The sequence below is a fragment of the Rhipicephalus sanguineus genome, chromosome 2 (genome assembly GCF_013339695.2).
Source record: "Rhipicephalus sanguineus isolate Rsan-2018 chromosome 2, BIME_Rsan_1.4, whole genome shotgun sequence".
NCBI lineage: Eukaryota > Metazoa > Arthropoda > Arachnida > Ixodida > Ixodidae > Rhipicephalus > Rhipicephalus sanguineus.
Window position 1 is genome coordinate 13,324,403 of NC_051177.1, and position 19,985 is coordinate 13,344,387.

The following is a 19,985-nucleotide window of genomic DNA, read 5'->3' on the forward strand; positions in this document are numbered from 1 at the left end:
GTTTACTTGAACGCGGTAGAATAAATGAGCATAATGACCGCTCGAACGCGCCAGAACATTACTTTCGTTTCCAGGGCTGGCGTCTGCTCGATGCGCTAACCGCGGGGACACGAACGCATGGGAAAGGGAGGCACATTAGCCCCGCATCTCGCTGCAATTATCGGGAAAAAAATGAAAAAGACGCGCACATTCCTTTTGTGTGTCTCAATATTTCTCTCAAGTGTTATTAATCTATTCAAACAAATTACACAAACTACACATGTCGTGTCAAATAATTATCGCAGTGTCACGAGCTACTGTTGGCAACGTTAGAGCACAGTCGTCTACGTGGAGGAGCGACGTCACAGCACTACCATCTACGTAAAGCCGTTTTTTCATGTACGTCATCCTCTCATTCTCTAAAGCGCGCGCCCGCGAGAGGAAGGGCAAGCAGCGTTCACCTTGAAATTTGACCCATTTCCGCGGCGCGTAGCGTTGCAAATTTTGGCAGACGTGATCGTGAACGCCCAGTGTATGCATTGCACTCGTTAGCTCAAAATTGTCAAACCTGGCGAGGGGCCCTTTAAGGGAACCTCCTGGAAAGAAAGGCTTAAGATTTCCTTTGGAACGCCTGCACATCTTCGTGGCAACAGAAGGAGCTCCACTCACAACTGAAGAAATTTTCATATGCTGAGTGAACGAAAGAAGGGGGAATTAAAACGTTCGCTTTTCTCTGATGTGTCTTGTGACCCGTTGTTGAGCAAGTCAAGTGCATTTTGTATTCTACATCAGGAGTGATACAGAATAAAGAAGTGATTTTGAGAGGTTGTAGGAATAGTTACTATATTATGTTGCATTGACAATCGTTGTTGTCAGCGCAAAAACGCCAAGTTTCGCTCTTCTGAATTTCTTTGTGCTGATCAAGTGGACGATTGGGCCAGTAGGTGATTCATGATCGACTTTGTGCTGGCTGTAGTGCAAAGTTGAAAGAGACTGCGCCTACAGAACATGAAGGAGAGCTTCAGGAGAACTTCCAGCCCATTAGAGTAACCTATTGGTGTATCTGCGCCAACAGGATTCAAGACAATCACCTCCAGCATATAAGTTAGTCGACCGTGAGAAAAAAACGAAAAAAAAAGAAAGAAAAAGAAGAATGCAATTAGGATAGATAAGTGCCTTTTTTAGCAGGATAGACGGCAGATCTAGAGATTATTACACAAATCAGTCGTATATGTTCTACTATACGTCCATTCCTAACAAAAAAACTAACCAAGTTCATATTTTCCGGTGTACAAGATCATCTTTCAAAGACTGTATCATTTTTGCACACCCGCTTAGACGGCGCCAAGCTTGCGGTGGCAGCCACATTTCAATAAGAACTAAATGACAACAAATAAAAGCTATCTTTAACTTCCTTTTTTTTACTCTCATTCCTAGCGTTCTCAAACTTATCCAGTTCTAATTTGAGGCAATGCAAGGAGCAAACGAGCATCACCCAAGTGGCACACCAAAGGAAATTCGGTTTATTATGCAAACACAGTATCCTGTTCGTACCCAAACATAATGGTTCCCGCTAGCTGAAAAAAGAAACTCGGAAAGCAGCATGCTGCTCCAATATCCCACCGTTACGGCAGCGCAAGAAACTAAACAAAGCAAGCAAACAACAAACAAAAACACGATTCTCTTCATGCATCGCGGGCGCGTCTATAACGGCCAGACATTTGGCATGGCACGTCTAGAAAAACTGCAAATTCATTGCCGGTCGTCGCCGTCGAGATAACGCCGACAAACAGCGCTCTTTTCTGCGCACCGAGGTGAAGCGACAGTCTCGGGGGCGTGTGTACTGTTTCTTTTGATTCTCTTTTATTTAGTGCCGCGTCACTGCATACGTCATGGCGGGACTTTTGAATTCTTTAAGGTCGATACGCCACGTGGTGTCGTTCACGCGAACTAGGCCGCTGGTGTCCAGAAAAGCTGCATATGATCGAACGGGTGACCTCCCGCTTTCCAGCGCGCGGCGTTGACGGTTAGGCCACGAACAGCTCCGTCTTTCAGCCTGCTAACGGCGAGCTATTTATATACACCACTTACATCAGCATGCTTTCTGAGTTACCACATAGATGGCGCGATGTCCACGCGTGGCGCGTGGACATCGTCGCCCCGTTCTTGCAAACGCCGTTGCTCTTCGCCTACAGGGCCCGTATTCTCAAACGATCGCAAAAGGCGATAGTATCGCGTTTGGTGACGTAGAATTTGATGCGTTCAATAAGTAAAAAAAAGACTTGCCTGTGACGTCATTGTTGCAACTGGCCGTTGGTAGTACGAATGTCTCACAACACGGGAGTGAGCGCACTGTACGAGCGCAGAGCAACCCGAGTACGGCGTTTTCGAGCGTGTGCTGCTGCTTCTACGCAGTGGCCAGGCTTGGCCGGCTTGGCTGTGGCTACTTGAAGTGTAAGACGTGTTGAAAGTGCTTTCAACGTTTTTTTGTTCGATTATTTAATGCACAGTATAATATTTAAAGAATGCAACTTTGCGTGAAACGTATTTTCGTTGAGAGTTTAACACGGCGTACTCGGAGAGTTCAGCTGTAGCGTGCCGCCGCAGCGACATCGTCTCAAGATCTCAACATGTTGCTGGCTCGCGATAAGCCACGCGAGCAACGCACGGTTCATGCTCCTGGGACGTTCAAACCACGAAAAAACACGCGCTGGCAAAGAACGAGTGCTGATAACACCCCAAGGAAATGCTCGATGAAAGCTTCAGCGTAAAAAATGCTGCGTATATCCACCGAGGATTGAATACTAGAAGCTACCGCCTACGTCACTCAAATGCTATACTTCACCACGAACCGACGGTTAACGGTGCCTTCGCTTATTGCAAATATGTCGAGAGCACCGTCGAGCACCATGACGCAAAATTGACGTCGGCGGAATTACCAGATGGCGCCCTAACTTTTCCGGTTTGCTCAATAGCCAATCAGCGCGCACCAAAGGCGATACTTTTGCGATTGTCGCCTTTTGGGAATACGGGCCCAGGGCGTGGTCGTCTTCGTGCGCTTATCTCGAGGAAAGAAGGGGGCGACTCGCGGGGGGGGGGGGGGGGGGGGGGAACGGGGGGTTGTATGTATTGTGCTTTCCCCGCGATGTCTGCGCTGAAGTCACAGAGCGTACGAAGGTCGCTTCGACGCTGCAGCGGCTGCGTTTGCGAAAGGGGCGCGCTGTTCAAACAGAAATAACGACTGGGACAGTTCGCGCTCGTCCTGTATGTACCTGTTCGTACGTTTCGTGCGTCCTGCTTTATGTTTGAGCAGTGCGCTTCTAGTGTCGAGCTGTGACGCATAATAGTTCGCGCTGGTGCTGTGTGCGTTCTTTTCGCGCGTCCTTTGCCAGAGCGACGCGCTGGCAATTTCGAGCTGCTTTCCGTTCTTCGCGTTCCATTCCAATTTATTGCTATCGCATTTATTGCTTCGCCGTTGCGGCAAAACTGTGACTTTTTTTTTTTTCATAATCAGCATGGTTTTAGAAAGGGCCTATCGTGCGAGACACAGTTGCTCGAATTTGTTACAGACCTACACACTAACTTGAACAACAACCAATAAACTGACTGTTTTTTTCTGGACTTTTCGAAGGCGTTTGATCGCGTCGCACACTGTCGCCTTATTTCAAAACTTTCAGCTCTTCAGTTGGACTGTCTCACTTTATCATGGCTCCGGAACTTTCTTTCTAATCGATACCAGTTCACCATTGCAAATAAGTTCTCGTCCTCCTTAACTGAAGTATCTTCTGGTGTCCCACAACGAAGCGTACCCTGTCCGTTATTCTTTCTCATCTTTATTAACGATCTTCCATATAACGTGTCCTCCACTATAAGAATATTTGCTGACGACTGCATTGTCTATCGCACAATAGTTAATACAGACGACCATCTGGTTCTTCAGCATGATCTCGAACAAATTAGTAACTGGTGCAGTAAATGGCTAATGACATTGAATACGTCAAAATGTAAAGTAATGTCATTCACTCGGAAGCCTATACCTTCCCGACATTCATACAATATCAATAAAAACACCGTTGCAATCGCTACACAATATAAGTATCTAGGTATTATATTCACTACAAATCTTTCTTGGTCAGAACACGTCACCTCCGTTTCAGCCAAAGCCTCCCAATCTTTGGGTTACTTGCGACGAAACTTAAGAAGTGCTCCTTCGAATATTCGAAAATTAGCATACCTTACCCTCGTTCGCCCTCAACTCGAGTACGCTTCCCCTATTTGGTCCCCTCACCAGAAATACCTTACTGACATGTTGGAACGAATTCAGAACAGGGCAAGCCGCTTCATTTCTAACGATTACAGCTATCAGTCTAGCGTCACACAAATCAAACTTAATCTTTCATTGCAATCTTTGAGTACTCGACGTGACATTGCCTTGCTGACACTGTTCCACAAATTCATTCATTCATCTCGAACAACACTAGCATGCTTGAAAAGACCCTACGCCACGTCACACAGGCTTCATAATCAGTTTAGTTATACCCGCATTTACGGATCAACACGTGCATTCAACTGCTCTGCGCTTCCACGTGCAGTCCGATGTGGGAATTCCCTGCCGGATAGCATCGCATGTATGACAGACATTGATGCATTTCGTGACTCACTGACCAGTTATCTGGCCAACGAGGTGTAAAAATGTTTGCCATTATCGCAGTGTGCTCTCTGTGCCGTGACCTTTTTGCAATTTCTTATTGTACAGCACCATAGTGCCGCTTTTCTATTTCTTTTCTTTCCCTATTTAACCCTAGTACTGTAAGATTTCAGTTGTGCTTGACTAGATGAATATTTCCTTATTATGTGTTTTATATTTGCTAGTGTTGTTGATTTTTTAATATTTTTTTTGTTACCATTGCTGATGAACTAATTAATTATTTTGTACTGCTCTTCTTATGTGATCGGCTACATGACCGCTGTTCATGAACTTTGTGTTATGTTGTGTTATGCTTCAGAAGTCCACTATTTTGTACTGCCCCCCTTACACAATGCCTCAACGGAGGCCTGTAAGGTATTTTTAAATAAATAAATAAATATTACTATTATTAACTCGCACAAGTTCTCACGTTGCTAAACAGGCACGTCTCAATTGGATTAAACAAAGATATAATTGAAATAATCGAACAGTATGAAAATAACTGCGTGCGTTCACTCGTTATACGTTGAAAATTTACTTTTAGTAGTCCTAAATAATTCCATCATTCTTGGCAGACTTAAAGATTGAAATATTAAAACTAAATGTTACTAAGACACGATCACTGGTGTCCCGTGAATACGCAATAAAGTAATAATAATAATAATAATAATAATAATAATAATAATAATAATAATAATAATAATAATAATAATAATAATAATAATAATAATAATAATCAATCAATCAATCAATCATTTATTTAACGTGCCCAGGAACAACCGTGAGGTCTTTGTGCAGGCGCACGCAAAAAAAAATCAATAAAAATAAACAATACAATACAGACAGTCTTCAGAAATAAAAAGAGCAAAAACACGTAGACAAAGAGAAATGAACACAAAAGTGGAGGAGTAAAATAAGACAATATGAGAAATATTGAAGGGGAATAAAAAATTAGATTGCACATATACAACTATGCGGAAAGACGGAGAAGGGAAGACTTTGTACATTGTGCTATACTATGTCAAAACAGTGCAAAGCTCGGATAAAAACAATGATTGTGGACTATGAAAAACGTCAAGATCAAGAAAATTAATATTATAAAGACTTTGTATAATAATAATAATAATAATAATAATAATAATAATAATAATAATAATAATAATAATAATAATAATAATAATAATAATCGTTAGGGTTTCACGTCGCAAAAGCACGATACAATTACGAAAGATGCCGCCGCAGTGGAGGGTCTCTAGTGTCTTGCCTCCGTCGAAAAACGACCGCCGCGGTCGGTATACGATCCCGCGGCCTTCGGGTCCAATACTTAATAAAGGAAGCTAAGTGAGGTTCCCTTATCAGGAATAAATGCGATGTCTCCAAGGTATTTTAAGCTACTCTAGTCCGGTCTACGGGCTTTGTATGTAAAAAGACAGGTCGTAAACTAAAAACACATTTAGATCTCATTGCAAAATACGATTACAAAGGTGCTATGATATTACATGATTCACTTCGAACATTAAAGTTCACGCCACAACGGTCCGCCGATACGTGTTCTTCCCATAAAGATGCCCCAAATTACCTCGAGATTTCAAAGTCCGCATTGTGCCCTGTTCGTGCTCTTTGTACCACGAAATGCGACGGTTGTCGTGCAAGTGGCTACAATGTTCATAATTGACCCGAAGTACGAAATACCAGAAATGAAAAAGTGCTTGCCCGTAGTGCACCCTGTAACACAAGTATAAGTGATTCGGCTTTCTACACGCATTGCTAGCGTTATATCTAATTTATTTAGCTTTGCCTTGAGCTAGTGCAACTAGCAAACACCTTAGAGATTTTCCCAAGGAACAGCTGCTAACGTATACCACAAAAATATCTTGTTCGAACCCGAACGTTATGCTCTGCCAAAGCACCCCGGAAGCCAACTGCTACAGCAAAAGAGAGCAGTACAAGTAAAGAAATTATTCACTGCAAGCATGGCGGGCGCAGTTATCACAAGTTATCACGGCCAGACATCTCGGCCGGAATGCTGCGAGCTATCTGCCGCAGTATGTCTCGAAAAATGTTTTACAATTCATTGCCAGTCGTTGCCTTCGAGATAACGCCGGCACACCACGCTCTCCTTTTCGCGTAACGTGGTGAAGCGACAGTCTCAGGGTGTGTGTACGGTTTCTTTTTTGTTCTCTTTTATTTAGTGCCGCGTCACTGCATAGGTCACGGCGGGACTTTTGAATTCTTTAAGGTCGATACGCCACGTGGTGCCGTTCTCGCGAACTAAACCGCTGGTGTCCAGAAAAGCTGCATATGTCTTCCCAACAAAGAACAAGTGAAATGCACTCCTATATGGGTATTTTATTAACACGAAAGTGTTTTATGCCGGGGTCCACCAAGACTTCAGTGACGTATTTCCGTCACGGAAATGACGTAGAAAAAATTTACACGATCAAATGTCAAAGAAAAAAAGTTCTGTCAACGGGCATCGAACCCACGACCGCTCGTTCCGCAACAACAGATGCCGGGCACGCTATCCACTGCGCCACGGCCACAGACTCCAAAGCCTTTACAAACGCGCCTTTTATATCTACCACTCTCCCGGTCGGCGGGGTGGTGTTGCCCTCTGGGAGCGGTAAAGTAATTCGTCATTACTGTGGCATCCGCGATTAGCACCTGCAACGCGTTACACGTCCATCCCATTCGGCGCGTTTTCAATAGAAGTTCAATTTTGTCAATGCCTTAACACACCGCGAGGTGGCGATCTTAGACCAAGCGTCGCAAAAGCGTTGGCCTCGCTCATTGCATCACGCTAATCCAAACCGAAAATAGCTCTGCGACGCGCGCCTGCCTCACCTGGCTGTAACACCGCGTTCACCGCTAACGCGCTCGCCCCGAGAAAATTCGCGGCTGGGCTACCGGGGCGGCAGGACGCACTTTTCGTTTCCCTCTATATAGTGCGGCCGTGGTGTTCAGCCGCATTTTAACATGCCGCGGGATGGCGAACAAGTTCAGCGTTCAATATGCGACGCTCTTCTGGCTATCACACCTCGTTCTGTGATTACGCTTTCACCGTTAACTACTACAGCTACCACAAGGGTTTGCTTAATCATTGAACATGGACGTTAGTCGTCGGAATGGAGATGTACCACCAATCATCAAAGTGGGTGCATCCACGTTAAACGGTGCTATATTAATAATAATATCTGGGGTTTAAAGTCCCAAATCCACGATGTGATTATGAGGGACGCCGTAGTGGAGGGATCCGGAAATTTCGACCACCTGGAGTTCATTAACGTGCACCTAAAGCTAAGTACACGGTAAACGGTGCTATAGCTGTTAGACATCAATATACATTGTGCAAACTGGCTTATATCAATTCAGTTACTTCTGTAAACATTCAGTTACTTCTGTAAGGGCACACTTTACTTTCGTGTTATTCCGATTCCTATGAAGAAGGGATCACCCATCTTTTTTCCCTTTGTTGCGGAAGGAGTTTTGCAAAGAAAGTCACAAACATAGTAAACGGCCGTAACAACGTCATACTCGCAATGACGTAATAACGCAATATTTATAATAATAACGTAACGTAATACTAAAGTAATAGTAATAATAACGCAAACTTCTGGAATGTATTGCTTTAGACAAGGTGAGGGTAATAAGGAATTGAATTTGGTAGTTTCCTTTGAGATAATTTTCGTGGCTTTCCCAATCACCGTTATGCTTTAATATTGCGCTGAAACAGCGAAAATGCCTCAGTTTGAAAATCGCCCAGATGTTCACTCGTAAACCAACTCGCCGAGATCGCCGTTCTTCTTCGCAAGTATACAAACCCCTATCGACGCGCTTTCGGTGGTTAAGCTACAGTGAGCAAGTGTGCGCAGGATGTGCCTTCCTCTATGTGACGCTTACCGGGCATGGCGGCGGATTGTCTACGGAGGCGGATTTTGCGCAGGCAAGTGTGGTACAGGAACAGGTAGAGCAGGCCCGCGCCGGCACACACGACGGCCACGCCGCGGAGAGTGGTCCGCCGACCGAACGAGGCGTTCAGGAAGAAACCCGCGATGGTTCCCGTCCCACGGCCTGCAGTGGGGAGATCAGTGAGCGCAGTGCCGGCCACCACGGCGCTGGCGACGTACCGATGCAGAAATGCAGGATGATGAGGATACACTGGACGGTGAGCCTCTGGTTGGAGGGCACCACCTTCTGGGCGTACGCGACCAGCGCGACCCAGAGCACGGGCAGCGTGAACGTCTCCATGGCCTCGAAGGGCGTGATCCACCAGCGGGCCGTGACGAAGGAGAGGCCGGCGGCACGCGTCGCGTAGAAGAGGAAGCCGAACACGATCAGGTTGGCGCGCCCGATGTTGCGCACCAGATTCTTGGCGATGGCCAGGAAAGGAAGCGCGCAGCCCATGGGCAGCGCCAGCGACAGTGCCACCAGCAGGTGAGTGGCGCCCATTTCGGCGTACATCCAGTGCAGGTACGTCTCCAGGTATCCCCACACCGTGCCCAGCACGAGCACGATCAAGAACAGCACGCTCGTGTCCAGCGAGCAGAAGCGGGGCTCCTCGCCGAGGCCGTAGTGGAGGTTGACCTTGTTGTCCTCCACAGCGGGTAGGAACAGCGCCAGCACACACGAGACAAGCGCGAGCCCGTCAAAGAGGAGCACCGCCGGCGAGTAATCGTCGCTCAGCTCGCTGTCGACCAGCACTCCCGTGACGGGCGCGGACAGGGCGACGCCCAGCGCGGCCCAGAACTTGATTCGTCCGTAGAGACCCGTGAAGTCGTTGATGGCGAGCACCGTGACCGCCTCGACGAGGTACAAGGCGGTGATGAGCCACAGGTCGGCGAACACCCGCAGCGCTAGTGTGGCCCAGAAAGTGAGCTGCGGATCGCCCTCGACCTGGATGCAGCGTGCCGACTGCATGCGCCGACCGAGGTTGTCGGCTACAGCCACCGAGCAGCGGATGGTGCAGCCCTCGGGGTGCGGCCTGCACTCGTAGTCGTTGAACTGCTTCTGGTTGACCACGATGGGCGCGAGAAGGTCGAAGCTGCACACGTCCACCAGCTCGTCACCACTCCGCCCTTGGTGCTCGATAAATTTGGACACGCTCACGTCGGCCAGGGTGCGCGCAGTCGTGGCCAGGAAGCTGGCGCCAAACTCGGTGGTGGAATTGTCCCGCGTGCCGGCCTCGTGGATGATGCACAGGTTGCCCTCGTGGCTGAGGAAGCAGAAGTGGATGGGCTGCCGCACGCTGCGGTTGCCGCCGCACTGGTAGTGGCAGTTGGACACTCGGAACGTGGCCAGCCCCAGCGGGTTCAGCTCAGACGCTGTGCAGGCATCCCACTCGGGGCAGCGCTCCAGGTACAGGCCCGACGGGCAGTCGAACTCGAGCAGCGGGCTGCGTGGACTGCGCACCACGCGGGGCACGGCCAAGAGCGCCGAGTAGCCGGCAGCCGCGAGCACCAGCGACAGCACCAGCAGCGACCGGTAGGCGCGCCGCCGCTCGGCGACCAGCCCCACGAGCACGGGACCCAGCAGGCTGGTGAACGCGGCTGCCGTGGTCACCAGCACGGCCTCCTCGTCCGAAAGGCCGACGGTGCGCAACTGCAGGCTCAGGAAAGGGCTCAGGCTGCCCGTGGCTGCGAACGAGTTGCATCAACTGAGTGACACTCTCGTGAGAGATATTGTTATTCGTGCATACGACAATATTAACAAAGACATCAACATTTATTCCATTTTCTTCTTCCTCTCTGAGGCGGCCGCCGAGCACGTGCCATCTAATGCTCGGCAGCGACGCCTTGAAGTATATGACGCCAAACTTAAAGGGCGGCTAAAGGCAGAGCGCAAAAGTGTTCATGGCAATAAGTGGTCAAGCGCAAAGGTAGAACTCTGGCAGTTCGATATATCACACTCATATCAGTACATTTCAAGTAATCGTTGAGTAAACATGATTTCAGTGTTCGAGCTCATGTTGCTCGCGACATTCCATACAATATCGGCAGGAGGAAAGAAATACTTGGCTCAGAAAAGCTGAAAAAAAGCTAGCGATAAGCTCCATATGGAATAATTTGAGAATGCAACATATTAAGGTATGAAGTTCAAAAGGACAAAAGTGACAATCTGCATTCGACTGAACCTAGTTCGAAAGACGGAGGAAAAGTTGCTATTATTAGCAAAACTACAAGGCACAACAATTACAGCGACTAAGGAAAGACAGACGAACGAAAATCCGTTGGCACATGCACGGAGTGTTCGTGATGCGACTCTGAGCAGGTCGGTATATAGGGCGACATCAGCCATGCAATAGCGCTTAGAAGGCGCTGTTAGCAAAGGGATGATGTTACGCTGTTCATCGTTACGGGCTTAGCCCGCAGGAAACCACCGCTCGGCACAGGCGCCGTCGCAATGAATGTTTGGGAAACTCTGCGGTGCTTTTGAAGGGTTCCGATAAGATGGCGCGCACTGCACGAGTAGGCGAGTTTATTCTGGAGCTAACGCGAGCCCCAGCGATGGCACTGGAATTTTCGATCATTCGATGTTTCACAGGGCAAGGTACGACAATGAAAGACACACACAGCCCTGAACTTACAACTGGCTATATTTTCCTGCTTACAGCAATATATATGCGCTTTTCACCAGGAAAAGGGGAAAAAAAGGAACATCAGAGCAGACGAGGCATACAAAAATTGCACTCAATGAAAAGAACAACCCATCATCGATATCACATGTTTTGCGGCAGAAACTGACGTTCTTCGCTTCAAAAGATCAACCGACACGCTTTTTGTCACGTTTCGAAATTCCTTGGGCTTCTGTGATTTCGCGCGCTATCCCATCTTGGTTTCTTGCAAGTACACGTGCGTGATTAAAAAGAGCCCGGCATCCACAATCCCAGCAATTAATTCCCAAATGCCCACTGATAGCCCTTTCCACATTGTACCCGTGTTCCTTAAGACGTTCATTCCATAGAGTTTCATACAGTAACCTAGAAAACTGGCGCTGCGATCGTTCAACCACCACGGGAATGATGGTAAGTACAGGCTTCGGATTGGACAGCGTTAGCTAGCGAACTGTCTACGGATCTTTTTCTACAGTTTCAGTATCGTTCTTTTCGAGGCGTGGATAGTGGGGTGCGTTGCAAAGCACTCAAGCAGTGCCTTTGTTGTTGAAAGAGGCTGAAGACCGCTAGATCTCTTGCTTTGCTGCGACGTTGAAGCCCTACAGGTTGTATTTGACAGTTTTAGTAAAGCGTCGTGCACTCACCGCTGCGCATAGATGTAGCGCTCCATGCAAGTGCAGGAAATTGCGTAGAGTTCATGCTTTTCTGATAAGCTCGTCTTGCCGAAACTCGTTCAAATCGGCTGCAAAACGACGGCGAAGCTAAGTCGACGCACCGTCACGCTCCTATGACTTGACTTCACTACAAAACGAGAGATGCGTTGGGGGCAGACCACTTGGACAGACGCACCTGGTATCGCAGCAGATGATATGTTAAGTGTTTCTCACTCAGTGCAGTACTGTTATTTCCATAAATACGTAATGCGCACTTTCGAGGGAAAAACAAGCGTGTTTGTTTGAAGTGTTCTAAAAAATAATTCATTATATCGTGATGCCAGATCTAGAACACAATTGCAGAGCAATGCACACCCTGGTGGTTGAATTTGCCCAAGTTTCACTTCTATCTCACGGTCACTCAAACTTTTGTAGCGTTAGCTACACTTGCCTAGCCGGAGCCGATTTCGCGAGGAGCGTCATGAGCCATATGCGGCGCATGCGCGAGGATCAGTGATGTCACACAGCTGGGTCACCGGAGCTGGCAACTCACGCGCTCTCCGACACCGCCGCGCGCGGCTCGCCGCTGCTGGTCTGCGCCGCATTCGAGAGGAGTGACGTCGTAGACACAGGGGCGCCAGCGCGCGCGCAGCTATTGTATCACTGATCACGTAGCGCAAAATTTGACACAGGACAAGAGAGGGGGACGAAGACGAGCACTTCCCCTCTCTTGTCCTGTGTCAAATTTTGCGCTACGTGATCAGTTATGCATTACCAACATGCCCAACTTCATACTCTTGTCAGCTATTGTATCGTTGCGTCCAGTAAACCAAACATGCAGCGCTGGGCAATGGGGGAAAACAGAACCGGCTTTATTGCACACGAGTACATATATAGGATTTAGAAGGGGCGCGTCATTATGCCATTAAGAGATAAGCTCTTCGAGTAGAACGTTGAACAGACACGAAACGCTTTCGTGGCACACGTGTAGCGCTCGGCGCCCAAAATACGACACATCTTCCTCTGTTTGAAAACAAAACAAGGAAAGGGAAAAGAACATGAATGAAAGTTGCGAGGCACGCTAGTTCAAGGCACTTGCACGAAGTTCTGGTCGTAGGCCAGACGTTGAGGCGCTCGACGTTGTCTGAGCGACCTTCTTGGGACTTGTGTGGACGAGACACTTGTTGAGGCAATGGGCTGTGCGGGCGTAGACGGAGCTATGCATTCTGCACGTCGATGTGCCAGCGCGTTGCTTTGGCTAGACTTTACCTCGAAGTCGTCGTCGTCGTATTCCTGGTTGTTGCGTAGAAAGGGCTCCCGCGTGAGTAGCAGGTGCTGCCGGTTGCGCCTGAGCACCGTGCAGTTTTCTGTGACGACTGTATACGACCTGGGGTGACCAGCAGACTTGAGTACTTTAGCTTTCGTCGCCCATGTTCCTTTCTTTATCCGGACTGTATCTCCCGGGCTCAGGTGCGCCAATGGTCTCCTAGAGTGGTCTGTCTGAGGACGCCGGAGCACCTCGTGCCTGATGTTGCCTTGAACGTCAGGAATAGTTGTGCGGAGCCGTCGTCCCATCAGCAGCTCAGAGGGCGATGCGCCGCACTCGAGCGGGGTGGTCCTGAAAGCAAGCAGTCCCAACCAGAAATCTTGTTTCGCTTCACTTGTTTTTTTGAGGATGCGCTTAGCTATATCTGAACACCTTTTTCCGCCAACCCATTAGAGCGTGGGTATCCTGTACTAGACGTTCCATGCTTGAAATCATACAGTTGTGAGAACAACGCAAATTCATGACATGAAAATTGAGGGCCATTGTCAGAGCAAACTTCCATCGGAATGCCGTGCCTAGCAAAAATGGCGCTTGTTACGTCAATTATTGTTTTGGCCGTGATATCTTTGAGGAGTTCAACTTCGGGGAAGTTTGTCAGGGCGTCGTAAATGCACAGGTACGACCTACCGCCGTATTCAAAAATGTCAATGCCGACGCGGTACCACGGTTGGTCCGGCACGGGGCGCATCAGTAAAGGCTCTCGATGCTGGCTATATGCGTACTTTTTGCAGACAGAACATGTCTGGACGAACGATTCTATGTCAGAGTTCATTCCCGGCCAAAAAACTAGTTGTCTTGCCCTGGGTTTGCTCTTGTTGATTCCCAAGTGCCCTTGATGAATTCTTTCCAGTGTCTCGCCTTTCATGCTAGCCGGAATAACCACTTTGCAGTCTTTGAGGAGGACTCCTTTCACGTTTTATAACTCTCCCTCGAATCGTTTCCACGGCCCCTCCAAGCACTTTCCAGCTTCTAGGTCCCGCAGCACGTTCCTTAGCTGTTCATCTCGCGCCGTTTCCGTGGCTAGCCGCCTCCATGTGCCCTCACTAACAAGTGAAGAGACTGTACTCACGGCATGTACTTCTACATCGTTGCTGTCGAGGTCGCAGGCTGTTGTCTTCGTTGTGGCACGTGACAACATGTCAGCCAGGAGGAGCTGCTTACCTGGAACAAATTTTAATTGAACGTCATAACGCAGCAATCTCAAAAAGAATCTTTGCAACCTCGGAGGCATGTCACCAATCGCCTTCTGGGAGATTGCGATCAAAGGGCGGTGGTCTGTTTCAGCAATAAACTGGCGACCGTTGACGAAGTGATTAAACCTTTCACAGCCAAACACCACTGCCATAGCCTCTTTTTCTATTTGAGAATAACGCTGTTGTGTTTCGGTAAGCGCTCGTGACGCGTACGCCACGGGCTTCCATGTGTCGTTGTGACACTGCAAGAAAGCGGCACCGATTCCGTCTCGGGATGCATCACACGACACTTTTGTTGCTTTAGCCGGATCGAATACCGCCAACACGGGCTGTGTGCTAAGGTAGTCGCAGAGTTCTTTCCACTCTTTCGCGTGGTTGTCGGTCCATTCGAAGACGGTATCTTGTCTGATCAAGCTTCTCAAAAGAGCAGTTCTTTGAGCTAGTGAAGGGAGAAACTTGCTGAAAATAATTGAAGACACCTAACATCCTTTGCACCGCGAGCTTGACTTCTGGGGTCGGCATGTGCAGCATGCAATTAATCAGCGTCGGGCTTGGCCTGATGCCTGCTTTATCGATTAAGTCTCCAAGGAACTCGATTTCCGGGACGCCGATACTGCACTTCTCAGGACTGAAGGTCAATCCGGCGAGTTGTGCAGCAAGCAACACAGATTTGAGACGTTCATTGTGCTCTTCTACCGACGAGCCCCATACCAGAATATCGTCCACGTATATTTTTACGCCGGGAAGGCCTTCGAAAATTTCATTCAGCGTTTTTTGGAACACTTCTGAGGCGGATGATATGCCGAAGGGTAATCGTAAAAAGCGATAACGACCAAATGGGGTAGAGAACGTGCAAATCCGCGATGTAGAGTCATCCGAGGGGATTTGGTGAAATCCAGAGTTAGTGTCTAAGCGGGGGAGAACAAAGTTGCACCAGCTAGCTCGGCTTCTATATCCTCTCATCGCGGCATCATGTAGTGCTCCCTCTTTATACACTCATTTATTTTCCTAGGGTATACAGAGACGAATCTTTCCGTTCTTTTTGCGAACGATCACAAGAGGACTCACCCAGTCGGTAGGCTCGGTGACCCTCGTGATGATTCCGGCGTGCTCCATACTGTCGAGTTCGTCCCGTAGTGGTTCCGTCAGGGCCAACGGTATACGTCGCACTGGTTGAATGACTGGCACAGTGTTGTCTTGAAGCACCATGTGATATACTTTTTTCACGCAGCCAGTTCCAGTGAAAAGATGACGAAAGTCTTTAACAATTTCTTCACAGCCGTCCTTTGATACGCTGTGAACGCGTGAGAGCAATCCAAGGCGTTCGGTTGCTTGGCCCAGGATTGCTTGGCGACCTTTGCGTACTACAAAAAAATCGAGGGGAATAGCTCGGTCACCGAGCGTCGCTTCCGTACAGACATGTCCAGGAATTCGGGACATCGACAACTAGCGCCATCTGTTGTGTTGGCTGCTAAGTGGCAGCGTCACTCAATGGGAACCGACCTTTAAACATTTATTGTAGTGTAACGCTTCAATATACGCTTAAATCACTTCGTCCATATAATATGGGAGTCATTATGCCACAGTGCGAGAAGTTTTGCTTTATTCCCATTAACTTCCTGGGTTCGAGAGCCACTTTTATGTGCTATGTGAAACTCCATAGGAGATAACTTAAAAATTTATATAAAAACAATGCGCCCTCACATGCTTAAATCACTGAAGGGACCCAATCTCGATGATTCAATATTCGTACCTGTGAAGTTTGGCGGATGTCGGCGAAGTTTCTGAGGTTCGACGGGAACTTTTGTCTAAGGTGCATTGCAGCGAAACCACCTTATAGGGGTGCATACGCTTCATAGTGTTTACGGTTGCCCTAAAACAAGTGAGAATGTCAGTGTTTTTATATAAGCTTGTTTTTCTTGAAGCTGCTAAAGATATGGAGGGTATGAATACTATGGAGGTCTTAAGTTGTTAATTAGCAATGAGAAGTCTTAGGTTAATTATAGCAGATGGTGAAAAATGAGAATAGCTCCTCGTAATTAAAAGTAGGTAAGAATTGACAAGATATATTGATACGGATACAAATTTTGCTCCACTGGGTGTAAGTAATCAAGGGTACTAATGAATTTAACAATTTACTTAAAACTTATTGGTGAAGGCGGTTAGTATAGAAGGACATGTATATTATATATAGATTTAGTTATAGTATTGCAATGCACGCCATTAATATTAGATGGCTGTCGCATGCAAGTAACTAGCAGTAGATACTGTTATAGCTAATTAGTAATCAAAGGTATAAGAGATATGGTAATTCTACTCTGTCATTATTAATACTTACACTTTGAGGTAAATAGAAAAGGGGTAAATAAGAATCAACTAATCGGAGGATTGCGTTGTAATGTATCACATGGAAGTGGAGACGAAGAGGATCAAAGATATAAGAATCTTAGGTTGCTAATTAGTGATTAGGGGTCTTTTAGCTTAATTACTATGGAAAATTAACAGAGTTGACAATGACCCCCCAAAATTCACACTGAGTGAGATTTACTCAGCAACATTATGCACATTTGCACCCTGACCATATAAGTAATCACTTGTAATGAATTCACCAATTTTAAGGTTATAATAGAAATCTTTCAGTATAGAAGGATATGTACATGATATATATAGGGTATTCAATGTATGAAATTGCCATCCGAGATAGATAGTAACAGGCAATTATCTTTAGTGATAGTTATCGATAATTAGTAATCAGGGATAATTTGGGGAAAATCTATGGAACCTAGCAATTAAAGGTATCAAATAAAAGATATGCCAAAGATGACGATTATAGTTTATTAGTGATCGTTGTAGGCAGTTGCCAAGTGCGGTCAATAAATTAATAGGTCGACAACATAGTAATGCATCAAATGAAAGCATATAGGAAGAGGCTGAATACATTTGGAATGTTTGCTAATTGGCATTTAGGGGCTCTGCAGCGTAATTAATATAAATATTTTTTACAGCAGAGTTATGCCCACGCTTTGTACTACTCGCGATGTAGACAAAACACAATCATCATTATGCCGGCGCACTCAGCATAGCTGTGCCTAGTTAAGCCATGTTAATCATAGCCAATTGTAGTTAAGTTTAGTTGAGCACGATGAAAACTAATTAGCCAAGCATAATACAGCCAGAAGGCTAATTAGCCCTAATTAAGCCGAGTTGAGATTCTAGTCTGCGTAGTCACGCCGAGCTCGGCAAGAGATGCCGAGCGATACCGATATATTAATTATGAATGAGCCTAATTAGTATTAATTACGTTAATTAACTCATTAGGTCTAGACTGACTTGTGGTGAAAGCTCGTCGAGATGAAGCCTCGAGTATGTAGATTATACTAATTAAGCTCATTAGCGTAATTAAGCTAATTAAGATATAATTAATGTTAGCTTGACTAGGGATGCAAGTTAAGCTAGGCCAAGTTCCAAATGTGCAAATTAGATCTATTACGCTAATTATTCCAATTAATCTGATTAAGCTAATTAACCTATTTGGTGTTGTGACTGCCGAGCGATACCCAATCGAACCCGATCAACGCCTAGTCTATACTCGTGATTACCAATGTGACCCCGTGAACACTTCGTGCATCGGCGTGTGAATGCACGTGTGTCTAGTCAAGCCAAGACCAGCCAAGCAGGGGCGTAGCCAAGGGGGGGGTTGGGGGGGTTCAAACCCCCCCCGAAATTTTTCAATTTTGCTTGCGTATATATACACGCACACATACAAACGCACGAACGAGCATACATAAAGTATGGTTGAACCCCCCCCCCCCCCCGAAAAAAATTTCTGGCTACGCCCCTGCAGCCAAGTGCCGACCAGCTCTGCTCTAGCCCAGGTTTGCGCGACTCAGTGTAAGCTGCGCAATTTTTTAAAATTAGGTCAGCTAAGCAGAATTCACGGTAAGAGTATCTTACTAATGTTGATCTACATTCGCACCTTGGTACACAGTGCATTACTAATGAATGGTGACAATGAATTCAACATATGTTAAATTTAGGAGTGAAAACTGTCAGTGCAGGACATCAGTAAAATAGATAGATAGTATCTAATCTATGCAGCTATAGATCTCAATCTATGCAGTTACAGTACAATGGTGGGAAGTAGTAGAATATCATTCATTATTAGCAGTCATAAATATCATTAATTCGTAATCAATTATAATTATTAGTTTAATATAGATACCATCTATCACCGACAAGTGTCAAAAGAAACGTCTACGTGAGATGACGATTTAAAGGAGTACTGCGTTGAAAACGGCGCGAAAATTTGACGAAGGCTAAGGAAAAAACAACACAAGCCTCACACATTGATGAGTTATGCAAAGCACTGGGTGCAAAAGAGCCTGATGTAAGAGAAACAAATTGCAGAAGGGTGTCTTCAAGGGCCAGTTGCTACATGTTACTGGCTCAAAATCGCGCGAAAACGGCAGGAAGGCTAACGAACAAAGGAACAGTGCTTCTGTTGTTTGTTCTTAAGCCTTCGCTCCGTTTTTGCGCTGTTTGAAACGCAGTAACATGTACCAACTGACCCTTCAAGACACCCTTCTGCAATTTAAAGGAGTAATAAAATCTACTGATAGTTTTAGGAAATTATTAATTAAGTGCAGATATATGATAAAAATAAATTGAGGCATATGATTGCAAAGCATCAGTTGATAGTCTAAAGAGAGAGGGTGAATGCATTGCGAGATTCTTGCTAATGAACCTTTTCAAGCAATCCCAGAAAGCCCCGCGGGAGCGTGGCGCACTATGGGAAAAGTTTGTACATCGAGCGAGCCGGCCGTTCGGTTGCCCGCGGCTCATTGGTGCCGTGGGAGCACGAAACGAAAGGAACGTACACGTCGCGGCTTGGTGAATATTCTTACATCGTAAAAGACTACACTTATCCAAACGCATCTGCCTATATATCTACGCATGAAATGTGAAAGGAATAACACAGTCAGTGTAGGTATTGCCGAGCGTATGTATATCGGACGTAGCAGTTAATGGATATGTGCGTTATCGCGTGCCGATGCCGTCACGACGTTCGTTTGTCAATAATGTGAGCGGAACACCGAATTCATTTTTAGTGTATGAATACTTGGAAGGTGTGTCGTATTGAAATGCCATAGAATTTTCCGCCTCAGCATTTGGTGTCATGAACACTTTTGCGCTTGCTCACTGCGTTTAGCCGTTATGGCGTATTTCAAAGATAATTTCAGTGTTAGAGACTCATCTTGCGCACGACTACACATATCTACGGCATGCATTCACCTGCAAGCAAACACGTGAAAGTACAACCAGCGTTTCTAAAATGCAACAACTGCAGTTAGTATCAACAAAGGGCGCTAGAATCTCATCATTTGTTATATACATGTATATGCGGTGCGAGCGACGCGCACACGGTCTAATCAGTCTCTCGAGTCCTCTGTAAATATCGCAACCTCACCCTGCGCTCGTCGACAGTGCCGATGGACGTTGATTCCAAGTGGACGCGCGAATTGTATAGACCGCTCCT

The 19,985-nt window shown here is 46.6% G+C and overlaps 2 protein-coding genes across 3 annotated transcripts in view; both read right to left on the reverse strand.

Annotated features, from left to right (window-relative positions):
* Nucleotides 1–19,985, reverse strand: part of LOC119382425 (uncharacterized) — a 161,226-nt gene that overhangs the window by 38,088 nt on the left and 103,153 nt on the right. Inside the window, exons 3-4 of the mRNA XM_037650122.2 lie at nt 8,794–10,299; nt 8,567–8,737 (exon numbers count right to left, since the gene is read on the reverse strand). Of these exons, the coding sequence (XP_037506050.1) occupies nt 8,567–8,737; nt 8,794–10,299 (1,677 nt within the window). The remainder of the gene's footprint in view (nt 1–8,566; nt 8,738–8,793; nt 10,300–19,985) is intronic.
* LOC125757096 (uncharacterized) lies at nt 12,913–15,630 on the reverse strand. 2 transcript variants are annotated; one of them, XM_049412200.1, is made up of 3 exons: nt 15,518–15,630; nt 14,326–14,417; nt 12,913–13,547 (listed from the first exon to the last, which is right to left on the reverse strand). In XM_049412200.1, exons 2-3 carry the CDS (start codon nt 14,328–14,330, stop codon nt 13,016–13,018), a joined length of 537 nt encoding a protein of 178 aa, XP_049268157.1. In that variant the 5' UTR covers nt 14,331–14,417; nt 15,518–15,630; the 3' UTR covers nt 12,913–13,015. The 2 variants fall into 2 exon arrangements, with proteins under 2 accessions (XP_049268157.1, XP_049268158.1); XM_049412201.1 differs by lacking the exon at nt 15,518–15,630 and having other exon boundaries at nt 14,326–14,905.